General features: G+C 34.6%; 7 protein-coding genes and 6 pseudogenes across 13 annotated transcripts, besides 4 other annotated features; 7 read left to right on the top strand and 6 right to left on the bottom strand.

Annotated features, from left to right (window-relative positions):
- Positions 1-19,633: part of a mobile genetic element that runs on past both edges of the window.
- On the bottom strand, positions 2,477-2,878 carry TVAGG3_0177550 (uncharacterized protein; the record flags this gene model as incomplete). Its single annotated transcript, XM_051225513.1, has 1 exon — positions 2,477-2,878. One exon carries the CDS (start codon positions 2,876-2,878, stop codon positions 2,477-2,479), a length of 402 nt encoding a protein of 133 aa, XP_051110499.1.
- On the bottom strand, positions 3,769-4,534 carry TVAGG3_0177540 (annotated as a pseudogene). Its single transcript has one exon. A coding segment is annotated over exon 1 (766 nt).
- Positions 4,552-5,370, top strand: TVAGG3_0177530 (organellar and viral DNA polymerase type B; the record flags this gene model as incomplete). The annotated part of the gene is made up of 1 exon (XM_051225512.1): positions 4,552-5,370. A coding segment is annotated over one exon (819 nt), but the record flags the coding sequence as incomplete, so codon positions are not given.
- On the top strand, positions 5,372-6,345 carry TVAGG3_0177520 (annotated as a pseudogene). Its single transcript has one exon. A coding segment is annotated over exon 1 (974 nt).
- On the top strand, positions 7,515-8,600 carry TVAGG3_0177510 (integrase core domain containing protein family; the record flags this gene model as incomplete). Its single annotated transcript, XM_051225511.1, has 1 exon — positions 7,515-8,600. The coding sequence occupies one exon, from the start codon at positions 7,515-7,517 to the stop codon at positions 8,598-8,600; it is 1,086 nt and encodes a 361-aa protein (XP_051110497.1).
- TVAGG3_0177500 lies at positions 8,995-9,620 on the top strand (annotated as a pseudogene). The gene has a single exon. A coding segment is annotated over exon 1 (626 nt).
- Positions 9,829-10,770, top strand: TVAGG3_0177490 (organellar and viral DNA polymerase type B; the record flags this gene model as incomplete). The annotated part of the gene is made up of 1 exon (XM_051225510.1): positions 9,829-10,770. The coding sequence occupies one exon, from the start codon at positions 9,829-9,831 to the stop codon at positions 10,768-10,770; it is 942 nt and encodes a 313-aa protein (XP_051110496.1).
- TVAGG3_0177480 (uncharacterized protein) lies at positions 11,156-11,575 on the bottom strand (the record flags this gene model as incomplete). Its single annotated transcript, XM_051225509.1, has 1 exon — positions 11,156-11,575. A coding segment is annotated over one exon (420 nt), but the record flags the coding sequence as incomplete, so codon positions are not given.
- TVAGG3_0177470 lies at positions 11,639-12,424 on the top strand (annotated as a pseudogene). The gene has a single exon. A coding segment is annotated over exon 1 (786 nt).
- Positions 15,174-15,201: a terminal%2Cinverted (terminal inverted repeat of Mariner transposon ID:TVAGG3_0177450).
- Positions 15,174-16,478: a mobile genetic element.
- Positions 15,254-16,383, bottom strand: TVAGG3_0177460 (annotated as a pseudogene). The gene has a single exon. A coding segment is annotated over exon 1 (1,130 nt).
- Positions 16,451-16,478: a terminal%2Cinverted (terminal inverted repeat of Mariner transposon ID:TVAGG3_0177450).
- Positions 16,661-17,845, top strand: TVAGG3_0177440 (annotated as a pseudogene). The gene has a single exon. A coding segment is annotated over exon 1 (1,185 nt).
- TVAGG3_0177430 (uncharacterized protein) lies at positions 18,479-19,336 on the bottom strand (the record flags this gene model as incomplete). Its single annotated transcript, XM_001304726.1, has 1 exon — positions 18,479-19,336. One exon carries the CDS (start codon positions 19,334-19,336, stop codon positions 18,479-18,481), a length of 858 nt encoding a protein of 285 aa, XP_001304727.1.
- Positions 19,361-19,600, bottom strand: TVAGG3_0177420 (uncharacterized protein; the record flags this gene model as incomplete). The annotated part of the gene is made up of 1 exon (XM_051225508.1): positions 19,361-19,600. The coding sequence occupies one exon, from the start codon at positions 19,598-19,600 to the stop codon at positions 19,361-19,363; it is 240 nt and encodes a 79-aa protein (XP_051110494.1).

Here is a 19,633-nt window from a genome sequence, read left to right as displayed (position 1 = left end):
CACGTCTGTCTCCAACTTGACTGTCTTTCTTCTTCGTCCATAATGATACCAATTACTTCCACCAGTCAATGGGTCAAATGGTCGTTCATAAGGGTTTCCATACATTCCATAGGTCGTATGGATAAACCTGGTGGAGAAGAAACATTTTCTTTAGTTCCATCGACTCTATTTAAATGCATTGTTTCACCTTTCATCTGGTCATTAAAGTTTTTGCGTGTTTTGCAAACTCATCGTCCTTTCCTAAAGCATTTTCTGACTCAGTCGCAACTAAATTGGATGCTTTATTTATGAGCCCTATTTTATTTAATCTTAACTTCTTTGCAACTCAGCCTCCAATCTTTCCTTTATTTGCATCTAATGTCTTCGAAACCCTTCCTCCACTCATTTTATTTACTGCGTCATAAGCTCCAAGTGCTTTTGCTCCAAATGCTAATGCTTTTGTTCCCATTGCGCCTAAAGCTGCCCAAGCTACCATTTACCCCATATTAAAATCATCTCTCTTCAATATTATCTCATAAAAGTTCTCGTTACTGGAGAAAGTCAATGAAACATAAGAGTTCTCACGGGCTTCGCCCTCACCGCTTTGCGGTCTATCTAACTTCTTTCTTATATCATCTATACGCTTCAAAATGTCTGAACAATTGCTAACATCTTCTACAACAGTTATTTCATCATGAATGACCTTCAAGAACAAGCTCATTTAATATGCAATTAAAATCATCTCAATAATGAGTCCATCCTTTCCATCTTTAGGTAGCACAACATCTTTCATTGAAGAAGGTTCGACAAGTCTTATGTTAAACTTACTGACAAAGTTTGTTATACTATAATGCTTCGGTGGCGAATACATATAGTTTGAAAGACATAATATAGATTCTTCAGCAAATTCACTTATACTGGATTTTATAACAATGTTCTCACGAGACCAAATACCACCAATTGACAATCTTGTAAGCAATCCTGCTGAACCTTCTACTGTAAACGTCGATGGTAACATTCCACGAAGGTCATCTATTGACATCGTTGAGTCACTGTATTTAAATATTTTCTTAAAGCAATCGTCATTATCTAACCATGCAATAGCTTTGAAGTTTTCATTCGAATATACATCTGCTTCATTAAATGTAAAACCTGACTTCTTTGCAGAGATGACTTTAAAATCTATTGAGTTTGTTTCAAAATTATATGCTATGGTAACTTCTGAAGGTAATGGATGCCCTTCCGCAGTCAGTTGTTCTCTCACTACCGTTTGAAGCTTTGTATTAAAACTTTCATGTCATCTCCTGTATCTAAGTTCACATACACAGCAACAGGGAAACTATCTTGCTTCTTTGTTTCATCATTATATCTCAAAACATTAAAGTTCTTCAATAATATTGTTCTTCCTGCTGGAATACTTCGAACCTGTCTGATTTCAATAGCTTTCTCACCTCCTACATACTCTACCCAGTGTCTTGGATATTCATAAGTATACTGACTTTCTTGAATTTTGGTTGGTTTCATCATAACATGTTCATAGTATATCTTTATACTCTTGTCAGTTAGACTCGGTGCTATGTTCTGAATATTTCTGACTTGCATTTTTAATGGAGATAAAATGAAGCATTTAATACATGACGTAGATGAAGACATGAATGAAAAGCAGTGAAAACTTAACTTCTCTCATTCTTCCTTTCAGTAAGGACTATGAGTTCTGTTCAAATGGTGTTTATTTCTATTGTGGAAAGATGGGTTCAGGTAAGACATTTAACCTCATTCGTCATATACTCATAACAGAGCGTTTAGGAAACGACTCTTACTATGACCAAATCATTATATCAGCAACTTCAGACTCTATGGATTCAACAGCGAAAAACATTTATGTCAAAAGTTCAAGCCTCTGTCGTTAAAGTTCCAGACAGTGAACTCATTGAATTTCTTCAACGTTACATTCGACGTAAGAGGAAATATTATGCCATCGTAGAGTTCATACAGTCAGGAATGCAAAAGACTTCTGAGGAGATGGAAAGAATTATTGACAAACACCACTTACGTCAATACTCAGGAGTTTACGATATGAAACGACTTACAAACTACATTCTATCAAAACTTTCAAAATACCCCTTCAAAAAGTATCCTTCAAACACTCTGCTCGTTTGTGACGACTTCGCCGGAAAAGGTTTAGTGTCAAAACCAGACTCACCATTAGCTAACATCATTACTAAAGTCAGACATTACCATTAACTGTAGCAATACTTATGCAAACATGGAGTTTTTAGCTTTAAACATAAAACGTCTCATAACTGACTTCGTTATCTTTCAAGGTTTCTCACGTTATGATATTGAACTCATTTGGAAACAGTCAGGTATAACATTACCTTTTGAAGAAATTTGGGAAGCATATAAGTCTCTCTTCTCTCCTCGTTCATACCTGAGATTCATATCATGACTAATACCATTAAAGTCAAAATATTCCATGGGAACGACCAACATTGTTTTAAAGTTTAACCTTCAATTGACTGATGGTAAACAAATTCCATGCATCTCTGTCGCCATTTCTGTTAATATTTTTGCTGTCATTCATATCATCCACTTCTCCATCCGTTAGCTTTTGAGGATATGCGTTAGAATAGCTGTTCTTAAATGAAGGCTTTTCACCTTTGAGAGCATAAACTCTATAACTTTCTGCATACTTTATGTTTGAACCTCCTGAGCCATCATTGACATAAATTTTTATAGGCTTCCACCCTTTGTTCATGTTCCTGCTTCTTCCCTTAGCTCTTTTGTTCAGTAGTTCTACATCTTTATACACAGCACCTGTCTCAGTGAATTCAACAATATTTTCATTCGTTAGCTTTACATTCAAACCCTTGTCGAGTATATTGTTCATTTCATACATATAAAAGGTTTTTATTCTATATGAAATGAGAAGCAAATCCATCTTAGCTGGTGCCGTTAATGTTCCAATTGAACCAACATCAAATGTTGACTCACGAACGACAAACAATATTGTCATAAAGAACTATAGTTCAGAGTGTTTGAAAGAAAAAGAACCAGAACTTAAGTCGGTGAATTTAAACAGCTTCAAACGCTAACGCTACATCAGTTTAAGTTAGAGTATCCACCACTGGACCAAATTCTTTCAAGAGAAGCCAACGACAATCCTTACACAAATGTTCAAACAAATCCTTCAGATAACGTAGACCATTACCTTCTTCAGTTATACCAAACTATCTTACTCAAAGACGATAAGAAGCTTTTGACAAATCTTATAAGCAAGAACCAAATAATTCTAACAAAGGAGGACCTTGAAAATGTTATATCACGAATAACAGGGAAACAATGTGTCATTGACTATCTCGACCCTGAAATCGAATGCTGTGGTCAAACTCCACTATTCATGAAAATAGGTAACATCCGCATCATTGAAACACCAGGAACTACAGGAGTTGAGTTTAAGTATAAATATTCGAACGAGTATACAAAATATCTACTGACTATAAGCTTTGTTTGAAATATGTTTTAGTAAATTAAAGCAGTCAGGACCTTCGGTCTTGGCGCTTTGCGCCGTCAGTCAAAAAAATTTCAAGTTAGCAATTTGTAATATCTATCCAAAAACTTCTTCAACAGTATCGAACTCATCTTCATAATGCAAACCTAATCTTATTGACTTGGTGCAGTTTTCACTAACACAATATTTTTCTGTTCTCTTGACTGACATAACTAACTCATTTGTTTCATCAAACAGCAACAACCAAAGTTCATGACCTAATACATAACATTCATACTTTATATTTTTAGCTCTGAGTTCTCTTGTAAGCTGTTGCATTTAATATTTTCTAAAAAGTCAACTTCAACAGTCATTCGCACTGGTGCCTTCAGTTCTACAGGCTCTCCTTGAAAGTCAACAAGTCTGAATTGCATGTCTTTCAAATTATGAGGACTAATGCGAACCCATTTACCTAAATGAGTTGCTATGACAGGAACGTTTGGAATGAACATTGAATTGACTGCATAACAGAAAGGATTTATATTCTACTGAACCTTTACTATTAACTCCTGAAATGCCTGTGACATTAGCTATTTTAGACTCAATGTATAAACAATTACCATAACATACGTATGGAACAGATTTCATCTCAATCGTTTTGTCAACACTTTTCAAAGGAAATGTCATATGGTATGCACCCAAAAGAAGTTGTACTCTATGACTCATTCTTGGTATCTTAAACTCTTTCTCGCTGCTGAACTTCAATGTTCCCTCAGAAGAGAGTTCGACATCTATGTTGTCAATAGTTTCTTCATTTATGAGAGTATCTATGACTCCAGCAATTTTATCTATTCTATACCCAGCTCTGTTAGGAAATGTTATAACACTTCTTTTGTCATCTATTTCAATCTCTATGAAATCTGTTTCATCTGTTATGACAAAAGTTGCGATAGTATTGAAGTCAACAACTCTGAAAGCAAGCGCTTCATTCTGAAGACCTAAGTTTGTTTGTAGCTTTACTGTCCCGTATTCGTTTGGGTCTGTACTTTGCAAATAGAACAACATTTTATTCTCATTAAAATATGACTATTGCTGCATATGCGTATGAAACAAATGAAGCAAGAAGAGCACATGAACTAGTAAACGAAAACTCAACTTTAACCATTGAAGGCAATGATTTAGTCATTGACGATGGAAAAACTAAAAAAGTCATTGATTTCGATACTTTTAACACTTATGACCCATTCATTACAACAAGCAAGGTTCCTATCATAAATGATGGAACGGTGCAATATATAAATTCTACAGTAGATGCCTCATTAGTGAAAGTATTAAATGTTCTCATTGAATTGTTAAAGAGCTTTCGATTTGACGACAACATTAAATGCCTAAAGAATTTAGTCATGAATGAGAAACAAATTCTCGGCGTTGCTGGTAGCAGTAATGATGTACACCTTATGACATTAGAATATTATAACGAACATAAAGATGAACTGAAAGGAGAGAAGGGTGACACCGGACCTCAAGGACCACAAGGAATACAAGGAATACAAGGAATACAAGGACCTCAAGGCGAAAACGGTTTGGATGGTGAAGATGGAAAGGATGGAAAAACTGCTAAATCATGGATATGGAACCTTATAAATACTGGTTTAACAGCTGCTTCATATGGAGTTCTTCAATACCAAATCGGAAAGATATGGGCAGTACTTGGTGAAGAAGTTTTAGATGACGTTAAAAATGCTTTGAACTTCATTTCAAATGGTTCGGATACTATTAAAACTTTATCTGGTTGGATGCAAGAAACAAGGAGTCAAATAGATACTGTAAGACGTATAGCAAACAATGCACGTACGGGATTGGATACTTTACGAGAAGCACAAAATACACTAAAGGAAGCAAATGATATTCTTGGCTCAGTATCAGACATGCATGAAGATTGGCTTAAAGGTATTGACAAATCTTTAAAAAATCACAGTCAGTCTATTGCTGACTACAAGAAAAGTATAGATTTTTTACATAGTGCTATGGACGTACATGATGGAAGCATAAGGAACTTACTTAATGCTAACAATAACTTACCAGGAACTATTAAAGCATTTATAAAGTCCTTTGTAAAACCTGGTGCTCTAACATTTAGGTCTTTGAGAGCAAGAGCATTGAAGTCAAGAGATGCAGAAACTCCAACAGAACCTACAGAAGGAACTGAAACAACAGAAACTCCAGAAGAACCACCAAAACCAACAGCTAATGAAATATTGTTCGAATATTTTCCAAGGTACTCTGTTCTCATTGCATACATTCAAGAAATACTTAAGAAAGCAGACTTGACTTTAGGAGATGATGAAAGTTCTGTATATCTTTCGTTCCAGTTTCAAATAGCAGAACTTTTGAGACAGATATGCTTAATGTATGACAACATCTCTGATTTCACAAGATATGATGACGACCATGACCCCGAACACGGTGAAGAAGAAGTTTTACAAACATCCATTAAGACAGGAAAGGTTTTAACTCAAAGTCTCATTATTGACACCAAAGATGGCGAAGTGGACGTTCTTCAAGAGCTGAAGAAAAATACTTCTGAAGGAGGTGGTGGTAGGCATGAACTTGAAATAAATGAGATAGAAGAGAAATTAGCCGAAAAAGCAGATAAAAACCATGTTCATTATATAAGTTCAGACGAACAGATTATAACGGACTACCATGGATATTTAACACAGGATGAACAAATAAGCACTGAAGATGTTAATGAAAGAAGATATAAATTCATTCGTGCTAAAGGTTATGACATACACTGTACTGTACAGTATGACACAGGTAAAGCACCAGAAGCATTTGGTTATAACGATGAAATTTATGCTTCATACTTCTTTGTTAACGGTGTATTAGTTGAACCAAGATTTACATTGAGAGTTAAGGCAAAAATAACTTTTGAAGATGCTATTAAAAGTAAAGCTGACAAAGATGAACTTGACGCAACGAACAAAGTTTTGAAATCTCATAAACACAATATCTCCGATATAAATGAACTTCAAGCTACATTAAATAGTAAAGCTGACAAGAACCATACACATGAATCCTTCACTACTGTTAGAGCAGACGACATAATATTGAACTATACCCTTGGTTCAAGTGCACCTTTAGAGAATCCAAGTACAAGCGTAAAAGATACACTAAACTCCTTAAATAGTAAATGTATGAACATTGAAGGTCATGTCAGAAACTTTGAAACATATAAACTACCAGCAATGTTAGATAAAAAAGCAGATAAAGAACATACACATAACTCCTTCTCAACTGTTGCTATAGAAATTATTGAAGGAACGGTTGGCGGAACTGGTGGGGATGCATTATATTATAAACCTCCTAACTTTCCACAAGGTTTAACATCGAATGAAAACATAACAACGAAGAAAGAAATTAGCTGTAAAAATGTTTATGTCATGGATGATGAAAATAATGTTAAATTCACTGCTCAAGATTTATATGATAAGAAAGCAGACAAAACAGAGCTTCAAACATTAAAGACTGAAATACTTCAAACATTATATCCTATAGGCTCTATTTATACGTCAATGAACTCAACAAATCCAGCAAGTCTTTTAGGTTTTGGTACGTGGAAGCAGATTGTAGATAAATTCTTATACTGTGCTAGATATTCAAAGCAAACAGGAGGTTCGAAGAAAATTAAAGAAGCAAACCTTCCACCGCACACTCATACAGGAACTACAAACACAACAGGTAATCATACACATTCAATAACAAAAAGAGGTTTTACAAATCTTGCAGCGGGTTCGGATAGACAGGGAATGAATAGATATGATATTTCAAGTGACCCAGTAGATTCAGGCGCAGGTATTTTCTGTGGAACCGCAGGAAATCATTCACACACTTTCACAACAAATCCAACAGGCTCGGGTGCAGATTATATGCCGCCATTTGTGACTGTATTCGCATGGTACCGCGTTCATTGAACGCGCTTGAGCCTAGACCCTTTGGGTCAAATCTTACCGTCTTGAATAAAATCTTTAACTTTACATAAATGAGCTTGAAAGAAGTATTCGAACAACATCCATGGAGGTCATTTAAGAAGTTCAATGAAGCTGCAAAGAGTTGGGGATTTACTAACAGAGCTGAAGTGAAAAGGTTCTTTGACAAAAATGTTGTACATCAAACAAAAATAAACCCTTACGACTACTTTTTACCAATTTACTCCATCACTCCTGACGCATACCAATTTGACACTCTCATTCAAAGCAGAAAAGGAGGACATAAACCATTCCTCATCTTCATTAATGTTAACACTCGTAAAGCATATGCATATCCAATGAAAAATAAAGGAACTCGTGAAGTGTTAAGAGTTTTACAAAAGTTTGTAGCAGAACATAACCCAAGTACTTTAACATCAGACCAAGACAGTGCATACCTCAGCAATGAAATCACAGAATTTCTCATTAAGCATAACATAACTCACTACACTACTGAAGACCATAACCATAACATACTCGGCATCATAAACCGCTTCATAAGAACGCTCAGAGATTTAAACCAAGAGCGAGACTTTACCGAAGAAACAATGAAACATTTTCTCGAAGTATATAATTCCTCAACACATTCTACAACAGGACATACACCAAATTCAATGACACAACAACAAGAAGAAAAGTATATACAAAAGAAACGAAGTCAAACACAAAATATCAGAAATTCAACACAATTTACCCTCATTCCTGGTACAAAAGTTCGTGTAGTTCTTGACGACAAACCGTTGACAAAGAAACGTTTAAGGTTAAGTAGAAACTATTATATCGTAGACTCTACGCAAGGTAATGGATATCTTATAAAAGCTGCTGACGACTCTATTGCATTTTACCCTCGACATAAGTTAGTCGAAAGTAGTAATGGCAAACTTGCTGAAACCATTGACGAAGCAAAGCGAGGAGTGGTTATTGAAATACTTGGCTATAACATAAACGATGACACTTATAAAGTAAGATATGAAGGAGGCGTTGAAGATGTTATACCATCTAAGAACTTGAGAGAGTCGAAGCCAACACATCTGGGACCATTAGAGCGGGAGTACTGGAAAGACAAAAATATGCCAGAAAGAATAAGAAAATTCTTCTAAACTTTTTCATTAGATGTAAATCAGACAAAGCATTTACCAGAAAGAATAAGATAATTCTTCTAAACTTTTTCATTAGATGTAAATCAGACAAAATAATTTTTAGGGAAGAGTATTATAAGGCATTTTGTGAAGAATATAGCAACAGTCCGAATTCCGGCGGTTGCTTTTTATACAAAATTCATGCGGGAATTCCTGATGAAATCAGACAAAAATAATGTTTATGTGAAGAGGTGAGATTTCACCTCTTTTTTCACCTGTTTGTTCACCCTCACGAATTTTCATGAATTTCCTTAAGATAGAAAAAATAAAGTTAGTTTTATTTTTATTTATTTTTTTATTTTGTATGTAAGAACAGAAATGTCAGTCGAAGCACAGACGTTCACGAACAAATCTAATGGCGAAACATTCACAAAAGGCTCTTATAACGGTATTGAAGTCTTACGTAGAGACAAGGATGGTTACATTAATGCAACAAAGATGGCAAGAGAAGCGGGAAGGTTAAACCATTTAAACAGATTTCTTAATAGTGCTAAAATGCAGGAAATTCTTGAGTTTTGGTTGAAAGAATACGGTCGAGCCAAAAGTGGCTCGACCTCAAAACAAGCATTTTATGAGCTTACTAAGGGTGTTATAAATGAATTCAAAGGTATTTACATACATCCTGACCACGTTCATTTTGTTGCTGAATGGTGCTCTGTAAAGTATGCATTTTATGTCAAAGATATTATGGACTTCATAGACAAGAAAGTTCATGAGAAATTAGATGAAGAAGAACTCGAAGATACAGTAGAGAATGCAAAACATTTGTTTGAAGAAGAAGTTAGAAAAATGCATGAAAAACAATTAGAACATGAACGTGAGATATGTTATGGTTATAGAGATTCTCCATACGAACTAGACCAATGGGAACAAGAAGATTTAAAGAGAGAATTTAGAGAATATGAACTCGCTGAGATAGCATTAGAAGCTGCAGAAAAGAAGTTAAAAGTTTGGGGTCGTTTTGTACAAAAATATTGTGAGTAAATGAACCATTTATTTTTATTGAATTCACCAAAAATATAATTGAGGTGAAGAGGTGAGATCTCACCTCTTTTTTCACCTGTTTTTTCACCCTCGCCGCTTAGCGGCTCAGACCCTTTGGGTCTCGTGAATTTTCATGAATTTCCTTAAGATAGAAAAAATAAAGTTAGTTTTATTTTTATTTATTTTTTTATTTTGTATAAAAGATATGATTTCAACAATCGGCACAACAACAATTCAAACAACTACAGCACCAAACTCGTTAGTCATGAATCCTACGTCAATGTTGGTAGAGATGAAAAGCTTTATTCCTTCTTCATATACTTTTGAAACAGAAATCCAGAAGATAAAGCAAGAACTTTTAACAAGTAATTTAGACTGTAGTGCGAAAGATGAAACAAATGAACAGTATCTTTATGAAATGGAGGACCTCATCGACCATTTGCCTAAACTACCTGAAATTCAGCAGCAAAAACTAACTATTCCTGAATTCGACGAAATTGAAGTCAAAGCAACTGACTCAGTAGAAATTAAGAAATTCATACGTAAAGTAAATTATGAATTCCTTGGTTTTCATTGCAACCATAAAGTTATGGACAAAGATTGCGACATGGTTTATAAGAACATCTCTGACATATATAAATCTGGGGAGTTTAAGACATACGATAACTTTGTTACATTAGTTGCAAAATGTGTATGGCAGATAAGAGATGAAGATAGAAGAGGCAAAGTATGGAATGAACAGATAAGACCCGCTTTGTTTGAGATGAAGAGAGCAATTGACGCTTTAGTTGTTTTAGCTGGTAATGTTTCAATGTATAACGCAAAAATGAATCCGCAATGTTCTAAATGTAAAGCAGCAATGAGGAAATATAACTACTCAGTCAAAGAGATAGAAAGAATGCGAAACGACTATGCAGACTTAAAGAAAGAAGCAGAAAAGCCAGCAGAAGATAAAATGGATATGTTGACATTTCTTAATAAAAACTATCCAACAGCAGAAGATTTCCTTCTGTCTGACGTCAAGAAGAAATATAAAGAGACTTTCGGCATGATTAAAACATTCGATGTACTAAAAGAAGAAATAGAAGCTACGAAATTGTTTAGGATTTCAAATATACATCGTACAATTCATGTAAAACGCTTGTGAAAAAAGAGGTGAAAAAAGAGGTGAAATCTTACCTCTTCACCTCAATTATATTTTTGGTCAAAGCTTCCACGAGAGAAAAGATTCCTCATTCGCTAAGGATTCTTTATCCTGTATGTATTGATTTCGGCTGAGAAAAAACGGCAAAACCCTTCTTCCACGGGAACAAAGAAATAAAGAAGAAATAAAGTAATTTTTTTATTTATTCCCGTGGAAGATAGAGCACTTTTATGACACTTTTTATTCACGACAAACAAAGAAAATAAGAAAATACGGCGCTGTCGCGGTTCGAACCACAGACCCTGACCCCTTCATAACACCACCTTAGACCACTGTGCTACGTAGCCTGTCGACATAAGATTTTCTAAATTGCATATTTGACGTAAATTTATTTCCATCTGGCTTCCCACCGCATAAGATATTCATACGTGTTTGTAAGACATTCATTAAACTTCTTTTCTATTGCATCTAATCTTGCGTTATTTTTTTCAATAACTTGTCTGTATTCTTCATCATCTCCAGCAGTGTTTGGGTCTTCACGTTTAAAATATTCATTGTTAACCAATTTTTTATCTACAAATTTTATTAGTGTTTGATTCACTTCGTTATGATAACGGTCATATTCTTTCAATACGTAAGTGAAGACAAAATGCGTCGTACCTTCAATCTTAAAGCTTAAAGAACTTTCAACACAGTTTTGAGGGTCTGTCAGTGCGTCAATGAGATAGTATTCGAAGTCAGTCAATAATCTTTTTAAAGTCATTTCATACAGGATAAAATTTAATGTTGTGAAGAAATAGTGTTTATCTCAGAAAAAATAACGCTAATTTTATTTTTATTTATTTTTTTTATTTTGTATGTAAAGACAGTAATGTCAACATCAGAGAACACAACAACAGTTATAGTCCATGAAGCTATAAATGAAGAATACGAGTACATACAGTATAACAACAGTTACGTCTCATTCGTTCAGTCAAAGATGACATGTACCAAATGCAAAGTATAATGAATGCTCTTCGTTCTACAAAGCAAGCATATCATTGGTTTGAAAACCAACAGACAAAAGAACTTTTAGAAGAATTTCCTCATATGATTGCTTCCCTCGGAAAACCGGGGGAAGAGATTCCGTATGAAAATCGCAAGAATTTGGCTCCTGGTTTGAAAGGTTATTATGTTCATAGACTTTTAGTAAATGCTGTAGCAATGTGGGCTTCACCTCGTTATGCTTGTTATATTTTCATGATGTTAGATGAACTATATAAAGCAGAACGTGGAGAGATGGAAAACAAGCTTGAAGCAAAAGATGAAGTCATTGAATCCAAAGACAAAAGCATACAGAAAAGAATACCGCGTTCAGTACCAAAAGGAAAGGAAAAGAGTTATAGGTATATGATATATACTGAAGAGTTGGAGAAAGAAGAAGATAAAGATATGGTTATGTTGCATTTAGTCAGAAGAAACAACAAGAGCTTTTATGACTTAGCTAAAATATATAAATCTGACAGAGAAACTGGTTCTATCGTGAAAACTTACCGATTTCAATGACACGAATGAGCAAATAAAGGAAATTGTCAAAATACTCTTCCTCAAACACACTATGACATCAAAGTTGCACAATACTTACATTCAAAGAAGACTTAACATTACTGAAGGAAAAAATAACAGAATATTTCGATAACTTCAAAGAGGAAGAATAAAAAATCTAAGCTAATTTATTTTTTTTATAAATTTATCTCATATGAAAGAACATGAATTTAGAATATTCGGAACTCATGACAGAAGAAGAGAACGAACAACATGTAAAAGATTATGCAAAATTTCTGAAGACATACAAAGCATTTAAACAATATCTAAATGCTTCTAAAGATTATGCAAAATTTCTGAAGGTATATAAAGCTTATGAAAAAGCGTATGAAAAGTTTATACATTGGGGAATTGTTGTAAAATATCGATATGAAGACTAACCGAAAATATATTTTTGCTTAAATAGCTTCAGGGTCTATTTCTTCAACCATTTCACTTCCTTCGTCAATGTCAATAGAAGCTTCTTCAACCTTTGGTAAGAATTTCTGTATAACATCTTTGTTCGTTATTGTCTTCAGAGATGAAGGATAATATTTCACATTTGTTTCACCTTTCTTATATTCTTTCTGTTCGAAAGATTTAAAGCATACTGAAGAAGTCGACGTTAGATTCTTTATGACAGTATAATGAGTATCTTTGACATTCACGAAGAAACTCTTTTGTTTCAAACTACTGCTAACTCTTGTGAAGAATAACGTTTGCGGTCAATGACGATAGCTAATGGTCTGACATACTGACCAAACTTAGATTCTTTCACAAACTTCTTGTTAAAGATAACATTAACATTTGAAGCATTATTGAACTCATTCTTTGATGACAGTAGCGAGAGCATTGTATGAAAAGAACTTGCAATCTTGCATGTGTTTCATTAAAATAAAAATATTAAATTATTTTGAAAAATAACTTAAAAAATCTAATCTAATTTTTTCAAAAAATATTTTTTTTATTTCCTACTAAAGATGTATCGGAAGTTGTCTAAGTTAGAACACTCGGAAATAAAACAACTTCTTACAGAAGCTAATATAGATGTTGCAAAGCATTACGCGACAAACAAAAAAGCACTCGCTGACATCCTCAATGACTATAATGGTGCAATAAGTTATGATAGAATTCATGAGTTCATAAAGCCGCAACGCGGCGAGGACGAAGTCCATGCAAGAGCATTTCCTTTAAATGACGTTGCTATTGACTTATATCATAGACGTTCAGTACCTCATGAAGTAAGAAGAGAAATGTTTGACATAACAAATGCAAACGTTGGTGAAACAAGAAGAAAGAGACGACACACTGAAACAACAGAGAAGAGAGATGTTTAAGAGCGCTATAGAACAAGTTCGCAAAGCTAACGATGTCCTTCGTTCCATTGACGACAAACCAAAAGAAGGTGAGAGATGGTTAAAGAAAGATGAAGAGAATAGGAAGAGAAATGTGAAATCAGGCAATAGACTCATTGACTTTAACATTGAAGCTTTAGATGAACCAAACAGAGACTACTTACACAAACATTTCGGTAAGGTTTTCATGAGACTCTTAGAGAAATTAAAATAAACTCACAACAGAGATGGATGGTATGTTATAAACTTGGTGGAAAGTATGAATGTTCTACGTTAAACCTCAATAATATTGGAACATTACTACATCAGCTCTTGAAGGAGAACTTTATATCAGAGATAGAAGCAAATGCTGCAGGTATTGTTGAAATGCACTATGACTTCTTCTTGACAAACATAAAGAATCTTACTGAAATAAAGATGTATGATTTAACAGAATATGAAGGCTTAACGATGTCAGATGTAAAGAAAGGCAAACCAAAAAAGAGACCATATAGAGATGAAAGCACACTGACAAATGACCAGAAAGCCATTTTGGAAGCTCTTAAGCAAACAGGAAACCCAGCACTTATAGAAAGCTTTTGGAAAGATAATGGTGAAAAGAAGTTTTATAAGAAGAGAAGCGGTCAGTTCTGGAAGTATCTTTGCACATTACCTATAAATCTTGAGCGCTACCAAATCTTCAATGAATTGAACAAAAGAACTGCAGCACTTATGACAGAAGACAATTGTTTCGTTTATGCTTGCATTCAGGCTGGAGTAGATGGAGAGACTATTGACCACATGAGAGAAGTCATTCGTGTTAGAGACTTTCCTCAAAGTAAAGTACAAGAAATTTCTGACGCAACAGGTATAGCATTTAATGTTACCATTGGTTCTTTCAATGACTCAAGACATAATGAAATAAAGAGATATATACCAAAAGAATGTGAAACTGTTAGAACTATTGACTTACTTCTTGTTGAAGACCACTACATGCTAAACGAAAGATTACCAATGACAACATATTTCGTCAGAAATTACAAAGAAATTCTCAAAGCTTGTGGTGGAATGAACATTGAGAAACAAATGAAGATTTATACAAAGAGAGAAGATAAATATGTAGTTCGTTATGATAGAACAACACCGTTATGGGATGTTATGAAAACATTGTGGGAGTGCAAATATTTCGAACCTATTTCTTATGGAGAACTTTTCACATATACTACTGACTTATATAAACAGAACCTTGCACCATTTAAAGACTTGTCATATGCTCCAAAGTATTGTGTACAACTGAAGAAGAAAGCAGAGTCAAAAGAAGTAAATAAAGCTAAATGTAAGTTCATTCCTGAGCATGTTTTCTTTGCTGACTTTGAGTGCAGTACCGATGGCTTTCATAAAGCTTTTAACATCTGTTATGACGGTGAAGATGGTTCAGTGAGTGAAAGCATTTGGGGTCAGAACTGTGCAACAGAATTTTTGGAGCGACTTCCTGACAAGAGTTTAATATAGGGTGTCCAAAGGTGTGTTTAGCACAAACCTGAATACTGCGAATAGAAATAAACAAGTTACATATATATAAAGTTTATTTAAATATAATCACCATTGGATTCAATCACGCGTTCGCAGCGATCGATCCAGGCTTGAAAGACACGCTTTAAATCATCATGAGAAAATTGCTCAAAATTGCTCTCTTACAAAATTTTCAAGATCATCTGGACTCGCGAATTCGCGTCCTTCAGCTCTCTTTTTTAGCGTGCCGAATAAATAAAAGTCAGAGGGTGCAATATCAGGTGAATAAATTGGGTTTGGAACAACTTTGACATTGTTTTCCACCAAGTAATTCATTACCTTATTGACTTTTGTGAACTCTTGAATTATCAATGAATTGCAACCTTTTGTTGTTTTGTTGTTTGGATTCTCAACTCATCAGAATTGATAATTTGAGTAAGAACATTGTCAAATTAGATACTGAGCATTCATCGTATTAGGTTTTTTGAAGAATATCAATGTGCGATGATGCCATTCACGCCCCAAAAAACCGACAACATCATCATTGGTGTGTCAATTTTTTTCTTCGGAATGTTTGCGGATTTTCATCCTTCGGGATCCATATGATTTTGGCTTCTGTTGCATATTGAAACCAAAGACTCGTCCCCTGTTACTAAAAAGCGAAACTTCTTGGATTGATACGCACCCAATATAGAGAGGAGCTCTTTCGAAGATTGGACTCTAGATTTTTTTTGAACTGAATTAAGGTTGTGCGGAACCCAACGTGTATACGCTAGTTTGTAGTTCAAATAATTGTGCAGATAATAACTGACTGTTGTACGTGGTATCTTTGTCATCTCCTCTATCCTTCTGAGTGATGCTCTTGGTCTTCATCTAGCGCTTGAAGAATTGCTTTGATTTTTCTTTGATCCGGCGATTTTTTTGTCAATTTTTATGATGGGCGCCTTTTTGTGTTCATGAAGTGATACATCCTAACATGATACGTTACAGTGGAATAGCTAGGAGCATCCATACCGAAGCATTTTACCAATGTCTCGTAGATTTTTTTACAGTCTTTGCATTTTTTGCAAGAGCGAGGATGTTTTCTTTATGATTCATTAAAAAAATGAAAAAAATCCGCCAAAATTTCCCGCGAAACCGCCTCTTGTCTCAAAATTCATTTTATATCCCGGCATGGCGCCAAAATACAACATATCATCATATACATATATTCATATTTTTTATTATATATTTATAATCAGCATATATCTCCTTTAATAGTCTCATATAGAGCGCTGTGCTAAACGCACCTTTGACACCCTATATATTTCCATAACCTCAGTTATGATATAAACTTCATCTTAAGACACATGACAGAAGTGAAAGGAACTCCCATCATTAAAGGTTCACGAACAATGCAAATAACTGGCTTATATAAAGGACGGGCAATTATTATAAAAGACTCTTACAGTGTTATAAATAAGAAGCTTAAACTATTTCCTGCTATGTTTAACTTACAAACAGGACCGAAAGAAGTATTTCCATACAACTACTACAGCAGTGTTTTGTTAGCTAATGACAACAGAACTGGTGTCATTTCTGAAGCGTGTAAGTTTATCCAGGATGCGGATACGTTCATGAAAAACATAGATTCCATCAAAGGTTGCAGAATAGATGAAAACCACTTCGACTTAGAAAAGTATAGCACATTTTATTGCAAACAAGATGTAAGAATTTTAAGAGAAGGTTTTGTTAAGTTCCGCAATGACATCTTAAAAGAATTTGATTTAAACGTTTATGACTACGTTAGCATTTGTTCAATCGCTAACAAACTTTTCGAAAACAGAGTATATTTTCCGAATGGAAATTTATATGACCTCTCAAATAAACCAAGAGAGTTTATTTCGAGATGCATTCAAGGTGGAAGATGTATGTTGTCAGATAACATGAAACAAAAGAGTAAAGAGAAACTCATTGCTGATTTCGACGCTGTTTCATTATATCCATCCGCTATAGCAAGACTTTATACTTTAGAAGGTATACCGAAAGTATTGAAGAAAGAAATGTTAAGCACAGAGTATCTCATGAGACATTTATTCGATGACGACCAAAAGGAACCCATTGGTGAAAAGTTTATGTCTGGCTTCTTTGTTCTCATTAAGATAACAGAGATTGGAATACATAGACACTTTCCTTTAATAGTTTGTGACCCTGAACTAAATCCAGAACTTAACGTTCCGCCAGAAGTTCAAACACTTGCTGTTTAATGTATGTTGACCATATAACATTACAAGACCTCATAAAATATCAAGGTGTCAAATGTGAAGTGTTGCAAGGATACTATTACGATGGAAACAGAGATGTTAGAATAAGAGATGAAGTAAAGAAGTTGTTTGAGTTAAGGTTAAAGTATAAGAAAAGGAAATCCTTTGCAAGAAAATATAAAGCTCATTCTGAACAGTATTTATGGCAAAACTATTCTATCTCCTATTGAGTCAAAAATAACCATAGTAAATGACAAAGATGCTATAAGATATGCCATCAGAAACTACAACCATATAGTGAAGTTCGAAGGTTTGGATGGTTCAGATAAAACTATTTTCAAGCTAACGAAAAGCATTTGCAGACACTTTAACTTCTGTCCACTTGGTGTTAACATTCTGTCAATGTCGAAGAGAATAATGAACGAAGTATTCTGTACTGCTGAAGATATGGGACTTCAAATCTTCTACCAGGACTGTGATAGCATGCATATTTTCAATGAAGACATACCAAAGCTTGCAGCAGAGTTTAAGAAGAGATACGGTAGAGAACTTATAGGAAAGAACCTTGGTCAATTTCATTCTGACTTCGCAGAAATAACACCTGGAAAACAAAGTTTAGCATACAAGTCAATATTTTGTGGAAAGAAGACCTTACATAGACTTACTCACGAATGATTTAAATGAAGTTGCATTCCATGCACGTTGCAAAGGTGTCAAACAAGACGTCCTTGCTTTAACAGCAAATGAAATGTTTCCTGAAGCTATACAATGCTATTACAATGAAGATAAGAACATTCACATACCTGTTGGAACATATGACAAAGACTCTGAGTTCAGTTTAATGAACTTTACAAAGCACTTCATGATGGTCAAGAGATTGGATTTGACTTATGTAAGTCTTCTAGTCCTTGCTTTGCTGAAAAGTTTAACTTCTCAATAACGACTAAAACAAGCTTTATTCGTAAGTTGAAGTTCTGAGGTCATTTATTTTTGTCAGCAATGAGGTCATTCATGATAAAAATAAGCCGCTAGCGGCAAGGGCGAAGCCCATGTGGTCATTTACAATACTGCGATGGTAGAGTTTAAGAGTTGTGCTTCAATGTAGAGACAGTCCTTATGGTCTGGAGGTAAGAACACTGGGCAGTTATGGTCATGAGTGGAGAACATGTCTATCCAAAACTCACGATTGAAGCCAGTTAATTTATAGTATTTAGGGTTAGGAAGTGGTGAAGTTCTTGTATGACCAATGAACTCATTTTCAACTCCCTTACTTAAGTTTGAATATAATATAGCTTGCTTTCTATCCCAAATGCCAGGTGTTACAATCTTTGAAAATTCATTTTTCCTCGGAAGCATTGCATCATAATTGAAAACATTCTTGAAATCATCACTTGGTTCAGAGATTTGAAATCTTATACGTAATGGATTTTCTTTCTCTTTAGCGACTTCATTGAATGGTGAGAATACAACAAACTGACAGTCATGTGTTCCATCTTCATTTTCATTAAATTCATAATGAAAGTCTATAAGTTGTGGCTGACTACCTTCTTCTTTCAGTTGTGCAAGAAACTCACGTAAAGGCTGTAAAGTTTGTACTTCAATGTTGAACTTTTTCTCGAACATCTCATTAAATGAAAACATACATTGTTGCAATGTTGTATCGTCTTTAAAGTATTTGTATATGTGAATGTTTTGGGCGCTTAAAGACTGTTCGTCATTTTCTATCTCGACTTGAAGTATAAAGTCAACCTTTCTGAAAGCACGTGTTATATACATAGATGTTATGCCAATGTACTTCTCTTCATTTATGTTCACAATCCAGTCTGTTGGAAACTTAAACGTTACTCTGTTCCCCTTTATTTTGACGTCAGGTTTTTCACTACTGAACGCAACAGATAAAGGTATTTGTCTATACATTTAATTCGGATAAAAATAAACCATTTACTCTTTCTTTGCTTTTGCTTCTTCTCTAGCTTTCTTCGCCAGCAAACGTGGGTTCTTTTGTCTTCCAGCAGCTAATGCAGCAAGTTGTTTTTCACTAAGTTTTCTCTTTGGTCTCTCTGGCTTTTGTTCTTGTTTTTGTTCATTCAGTTCGGATAAAATTTGCTCGCGAATTTCTTTCTTCAATGCTTCAACATCTATGACCCCTTGGGTCTTGTCCATATGACTTGTCTGAGTCATTTGACTGCGGATAAAAATCTAACTTAAAACTTT

The sequence above is a fragment of the Trichomonas vaginalis genome, chromosome IV (genome assembly GCF_026262505.1).
Source record: "Trichomonas vaginalis G3 chromosome IV, whole genome shotgun sequence".
Classification (NCBI taxonomy): Eukaryota; Parabasalia; order Trichomonadida; family Trichomonadidae; genus Trichomonas; species Trichomonas vaginalis.
This window is presented reverse-complemented; position numbering and strand designations above follow the sequence as displayed.